Source organism: Amblyomma maculatum, chromosome 1 (genome assembly GCF_055883805.1).
Source record: "Amblyomma maculatum isolate TAMU_Amacu chromosome 1, ASM5588380v1, whole genome shotgun sequence".
NCBI lineage: Eukaryota > Metazoa > Arthropoda > Arachnida > Ixodida > Ixodidae > Amblyomma > Amblyomma maculatum.
In genome coordinates, this window is record NC_139344.1 from 367,837,230 (window position 1) to 367,843,634 (window position 6,405).

The 6,405-nt window shown below is 47.7% G+C and overlaps 1 protein-coding gene across 1 annotated transcript; it reads right to left on the reverse strand.

Moving 5' to 3' along the window:
• Positions 1-280: 280 nt before the first annotated feature.
• Positions 281-5,705, reverse strand: LOC146208078 (uncharacterized). Its single transcript, XM_084591756.1, has 2 exons — positions 5,379-5,705; positions 281-3,051 (listed from the first exon to the last, which is right to left on the reverse strand). The coding sequence occupies exons 1-2, from the start codon at positions 5,661-5,663 to the stop codon at positions 1,960-1,962; spliced, it is 1,377 nt and encodes a 458-aa protein (XP_084447882.1). The 5' UTR covers positions 5,664-5,705; the 3' UTR covers positions 281-1,959.
• Positions 5,706-6,405: the final 700 nt, after the last annotated feature.

Here is a 6,405-nt window from a genome sequence, read left to right on the forward strand (position 1 = left end):
GGCAACCGAATTGAGACGTGAAGAAAATAATGAACAACATTCAAGCACACTTCAAATTCAAGTTCATTGTAATTCGCAAGCCTGTCAAATGTTTACATCTCTTACAGCGAACTATGAATTCGCGTTTCTGAAAGCGAAACATCTCAGAAAACATTGTTTTTGCACAACGGTCTCACACAGAAGCCAAATATCAACAGGGTTAAAAAAATCTGTGTACTCAATATCTGATTGCCGACCCAGTCTGAATTGCTCGGAGCCGGAATCGGATCACACCGGAACTTCACTGCGGAGACGACCCGTCACCCGTTAATAATTTTTATTAACGATGCGCCACTGTTAGTGCGTGCACTCCCTGACACCCTTAGAATGTGTGGGGTAGCTGTTCCGATCTCAAATGATATTCCGCCGTCTTGGGCGACAAGCTCAACCGGCAGGCAGCTACGTGTAGTGACAAAAGGGGTGGCCGTTTGGTGCCCAACTTTAGCCGGTTCAAGCCAGAGTAAGGGTCGAAGTCAGAAATATAGCGAAACAAACTTCATACAGCAAGAAACGATGCAGCGGAATTCTCACCAACACTTAATATACACAGAGAAGATGGTTCACAAAAGGGCAATGCAAAATATGCAACTAATGAGGCTCGAATAAAACACAACGGCTTTACAACAATACGCGAGAGAGTCAGAGCAAATAAACAACAAACTGTTCACCGGGCAGTGTTGCAGACCGACGTCAGGAGAGTCACGATGTGGCCGCCCTGTAGACGTGCATACATGTGCGCCGCTCCCTTGCAGATCAGCGGGCTTGTCGAACACGGGTTGTCCCCGGGAGCCATGCAGTAGCTCTGCAACACTCGCTGCAACACTGGCTTGACACTGGCTGTCTGGCTAACTTTCCGAAGCGAGGCGATCTCTATAAATATAGGGCGCGCGGCGTCAGTCTGTTACAAAGCACCAAGGCAGGAGCGCAGATACACATAATTCTAGAAGCGTCCTGCCTTCCTCCCGCCGAGAGGCGCATCGTCATTGGTCAGCTTCAGCCGAACTTTCGGGAAAAATCATTTTGCTTCTCCGGTCAGGTGAGACACCGCCGCCGCTGAGTGATGAGGAGAGGGTAACGCCGATGCGTGTAAGGCTACGAGTGCATTCTTGCGCGAGGAGATGTTTCTCCAACCTTCTGGAATCCTAGACGCCACATGAACGCTTCCTTCGCGCTGCACTGATTCAAGGAAAACGTGCGCCGATTTTGTGACTCGATCCCAGAAGTGAAGCCGAAATGAAGGTGTAAACAGGATTGAAGTGGGAAAAAAATATTTGTTTCGCCAACCTAGACACCCAAAAGTTCAACACTGCTCACAGTTGTCGGGGCAAATACTTTGGCCAGACAGAAAACTTCCATTTTGTCCGCGTTAGAGCAATCAAAATTTTAACTTCTGTTTTCGTCGCTGAAATGAAATCAGGGGACTTCTGTGCTGTCAAGCATGCAAAGCGCGCTGCCAGCTTTAAAATTTGCGGAGAAGATGATGTGAAAAAGAAAACTAAACGCCACGCAGAACTAGAGAAAATGAAAGCACTCGCGATGGGGGCCGTGTTATTTGAGGACGTTGTGCAGTGAGAGAGTCCTAACAGCCTAACGATCCCTTTTAAGAGACAGCAAATCAGCGAGGGACATTGTATTACAGAGTCCAGTACCCGATTTGCGGTAAACGAAGTGCCAGCGTCAAACAACTCTGCCGAATTACCAGAAAGGGCATAATAAACCAGTAGTACTACGAACAATGATTTAGATAACAAATGTCAGTGTGGTAAAACTGATTTCTAAAATATCTTCGAAACTTGAGTGTTGCAACATGAGAGTTCTGTCCAGAACAGATATTTAAAAAAAATTCTTCAGTGCGGATTCAGGTCCACGCAGAAGACAAGTTCTCTCGCCACGTCCAAAAAGAAGAGCCGAGTTTTCCCCTCAGATCAGTTCATATTTAAGCAGAAGGCAGTCGTTCTTCACGAATCCGTCACGCTGAAGCTCATTCAAGAGGAAAGACGGTAGGGGCGCGCCTAACGCGGGTTCGTTCTCCCGTGCGTCAAGTCCGGAAACCATCCCGCAGGGAGGGAGCATAAAACTATCGACCCACTCTGCACCCGTGTCGGGATGTATGACACTGAACTTGCCGGTTATCTCCAACGGCCATTCGAGAGAATCGTCGCTCTCACCCTTGTGCAAGACAACCCAAGCATGGAGGGCCGCAGTGTCCGCGTGTGCCACAAGGCGTACACCGGGAGACATAAAGTAGCCTCGAAGATAAACGCGGCCACCCAGAAAATGGGCCGCCCCGTTTCTGGCAGCATTGGCTTGCAGGTTGTCTATTTCTTTCACGACGAATCGATAGAGGGTCGTTTGAAGCGAAGTTTGAGCTACAGCCAGCTCGAGACAGTACATGGCATCCCGGCTTGCTTCTAGGAGTTCAGAGTGCATCTCGTCGATTCTTATAGCATTTCCTGCGAGGCGCTTGGTAATCCTATTCGAACCATATGTCAGTTTCTGACTGAGGTGTTGATCTAGTTTGCTTATCCTCCTGGAAATTATTCTGAGGTAATTACGCGGTTCACCATCACGCTCATCAGAACTGGCAGGTTCAGCAGTGTTTCGTACGAAAGAACCACGACTGAGCGGTGATGTGTAGTCGACCCTTTCCCCGTTTTCTTCCTTCAATGCTTCTATGCTGCTGCATATTTCACCGATTTCCTGGTCGAAGACCTTGCTGTCGTCAAGAATCTGCTGCAGCCCAGATTTTATGTGATCTGTGCGTTGGTCCAGCAGTCCAGTTAACGATACTAAAGCCGCATTATCATTCTCCTTTTTCAGCACTGGTTCGTCCGAAAGCGACGCGGAGCGGCATTGCGAAGTGAGGTGTGCGTTGACGTCTCTGCATAGGATGGATGCCGAACAAGTTGGACAAATGGTAGAGTGGTAACAGCACTGGTTGTGGAAATGCTCGCTGAGGTCAGAGGCCGCCATCACGGCTTCACAGCCAGACTGGTCGTTCCAGCATCTGACCTGCGAATAAAAATGGAGACAATATGCTACGGTCAATGATTGATCCTATGCATAGCCATGCTTAGGACATCTACGCTCTGGCTTTTACTTCAGAGCTCCTCTGTCAATCTGAGCAACACGGCGTCTTTTTGGCCTGTTCTTAGTCTATAAGTTAAGCTCGCCTTTCTGGCGCAATTGCCATTGGCGTATGCAAGGCATCCGTCGTCTGGCACAGAGGTTTTAGAGAACCTGACATGCCTGATGCAAACTGCATGCCCTTTCTAGCTTTCGTAGAAGAAGACAGCTAAACAACTACATATTTATTGCTAACCCATGCCCTGTTCCCCTCCTATTTACGGCGCTAAGTGCAAACAAAATAGTTTTGAGAGTTAGCGTTCCTTTTTTTACATTTGCTGTAACGGCCGCCCCTGACATTTACTCGAGCTATAATTCATCGGAGTAAAAATATTTCTACACTAAGGTTTGCCCACTTTTTCCCAGCAGGCGTGCAGCGTATTGTGGATGTGCTTGGACAACTGGACTGCCAGCTAAGGCATCCCCAGTCTCATGTGGCGCGTGTGTTCCATGCCGCCGCAGAGAACTTCTCATATCTCCAGCATCACACGCCATAATAGCGATTAATGTTCCCCTACGCCTGATTAAAGAGACGCCGCGCTAAAAATATGGGTGAAACTGATTCAAAGCGCAGTATCCACAGTTATCAGCCTTAATGAAAGCAATCCCGACCACGAGTATCGCAGAGTTCTTAAAGCTAATGCTATCATAGCAATACGCAAGACGGTCAGAATTGTTTGATTTTTGTTTTCAGAGCGCGCATAGATACACAGCTATCTAGTTGATATACATAGCTGATATAGCATAGATAGCTAATATACATCTATCAGAAGGTGAGAATGTTAAGCAAAAAAAAATTGCACCAGGTGTAGTTTGTAGAATAACGATTTCTTTAGCTGCAGCAGCTTTGGCCGCAGAGTGCCGTGTAACAGTATTTTTCCTTGAAGTTATGGTCAAAAACCAGTCTTCCTGGCATTTCATCGCAAAGGAGCCGTGCATCAAACAAGAAGAAAGCTTTTATTAACTAATCCACCGATGGGTTCCCGCTGGCACCGGGAATCGAACCTCGTCTCTGGCTTCTCTTAATACACTGAGTTCGCTATAAACTGCATGAGACCATGCCTGATAAGGAACAATGCTCAATCACAGTTACGGGAGTGCTCATGCGCGGCCACAAATACTGTGTCACGGCGCAACGCTTGTTATGAAGCCGCTGCCCTGAAGCAGACGAGGAAGACGATATGCCTTGATTTTGTTTGTTATCTGGTTGGTAACTGAAGTGCGCTTACGAGAAACTTGTTCTAACGTATAACGGCCTCCTCTGGCTGTTCGAAAGCGCCGTCAAATTACCGCTCTTGGCATGAATGCCAACGTGGCTAACACTGTCCCCGCCTTCGTTATCAGTGCGCTGTGGACTGCCAACAGCACGCACATAGCACGCAGTTCGCATGTAATACATAAGAGTGAATCGTCACCATCGAGAACCTGACAAAAATCAACACACTGCAGCAACCTACGTCACAACTTAACAACGCACCGTGATGTGACGGAAAATGAAGCTGCGATCGAGCTTGAATCTACGCCGTGGCCGAAAGCGTTGCAGTTCATTAGCGTCGCCAAGCGTTACTTTAGATAAGCTACGGTCATATACGGCTCCACCTGCGCTGGTCCGGACAGATTTGAAAATCTGCCCTTCAGATGGCAGATGGACGGTAAGATGCTCTATACGCTTTAACATGTTTCAAAGAAAGGGAAATCAGCGCAGTGCCCGGAACGAAAGGTAGAAAATTGTGGTGACATACCGTGCTGACTAAAAACGTGAGGTGACCCTGACGTGTCATTTCCACATCTTTCATCCCGTATTCTGAGCAAGTTTACTTTTCTTTGAAATGTACCAACTTTTCCGAGCTTCCGCCTTTTATTGGTACATAATCTGCCAAGCAAAGGCTTCCATACGCTTCCGATGGATGACCGAAGTGGCGGACAGCTTCGCCGTGAACCGCTGTCAGGGTATGCACCAAGTTCCTCAATATGACACTCTAGTTATTGTTCGAATATTCGATTCCTACACAAATTATACGGGGGTGGCCAAGCAGCAACATCAGCTGCCCCCCCCCCCCCCCCCTCCCCCTAGGAAAATTTCTCGCTACGCAACTGTTCAATGCTGCAGCGTAGCGGTTGAGAAAGACGCTGCCAGCTTTGGAAGTGACCATCTACGCCGAAACCAAACCTGCACTCTAAACGAAGTGTTCTATTTATTCCTTCCCACTCACCTGATTTAGGAGCAGAGTATCTAGAGCGATGCCGTGCACGTTGACGCCCTCGTCTGGGAACTGGTGGCCGTCCAGGGGACAGACTCGATCACCACCCTTGGCGCACTGCTCGTAACAGAACACGCACAGGACGTGCTGACAGGGAAGATGAGCGGTCACACGGCGCACCAAACCGCAGGCGCCGCACACCAAGGTCCGAGGGATCGGCTCCACGAAACGCAGGGGCCTCCAGTCCAGCACCGGTGAAAAACCTACGAGCGTGAACTGCGGTCCTGCCATAGCCATCGATCAGCACGTCTATATGCTCGGTACTCAGCTCTGCGCGAAATACAGTTCTTGTCTATCAATGTGCCGTGACGATTTTATCACTTTCTTTTTCGCGCCATAGTGAAGATTAGTTTTGAGATTTGCTGATAGATAACAGATCCTGAGCTATATCGGTTTCTTTCTTGGATGACAAAGGTAAGGAAAGAAGCGCTGTTACTTTTTTGGCTTCTGCCCGCCTGTAAAGTCTCATTTCGTTTCGGAATTTCTTTGGTCTATTGTATTTCACCATACTAGCTTCACTGCCTTTACTGCATGGTGTGAAGATGTGTCCGACATGCCATAGCAACACCCAGCAGATAATGCAAATTTTGAGACTTCGTATGGCTCAGAACACGGATTTACCGCAGCGTTCTCAAAAATAAATTGCCGTTGAAACGTCATTAAACTTTTCCTTTTAAGTCTGCATGCGTTAACGCGAACTATTGAGGAAAGTACACCTCCATGCGTGCTCTGTAAAACGAGATAACTATTTTTGAAAAAGATTATGTTTCTGAGGGTCCCGCTGATCGTACCCTTACACACCAGATCGTCTCCGTGTTTAACGCCGAAGTTGGTCGAGAAGACGTGTTTTCGAGTCTGCTATTGAAAAGATAATTGAAGAGATGGAAAAGATGGGATAAGATGTGATAAGAAAATCTTTGCCAGTGCGCTTTTTATAATTACCGGCATTAATGCATAACGTCTCAGATAGTTTTTAGAG

Coding starts and splice junctions, on each gene's coding strand:
- LOC146208078 (XM_084591756.1), bottom strand. CDS start 5,663: ATGGCTATGGCAGGACCGCAGTTCACGCTCGTAGGTTTTTCACCGGTG. Junction 3,052..5,378: donor ATACTCTGCTCCTAAATCAG/GTGAGTGGGAAG, acceptor TTTTATTCGCAG/GTCAGATGCTGGAACGACCA.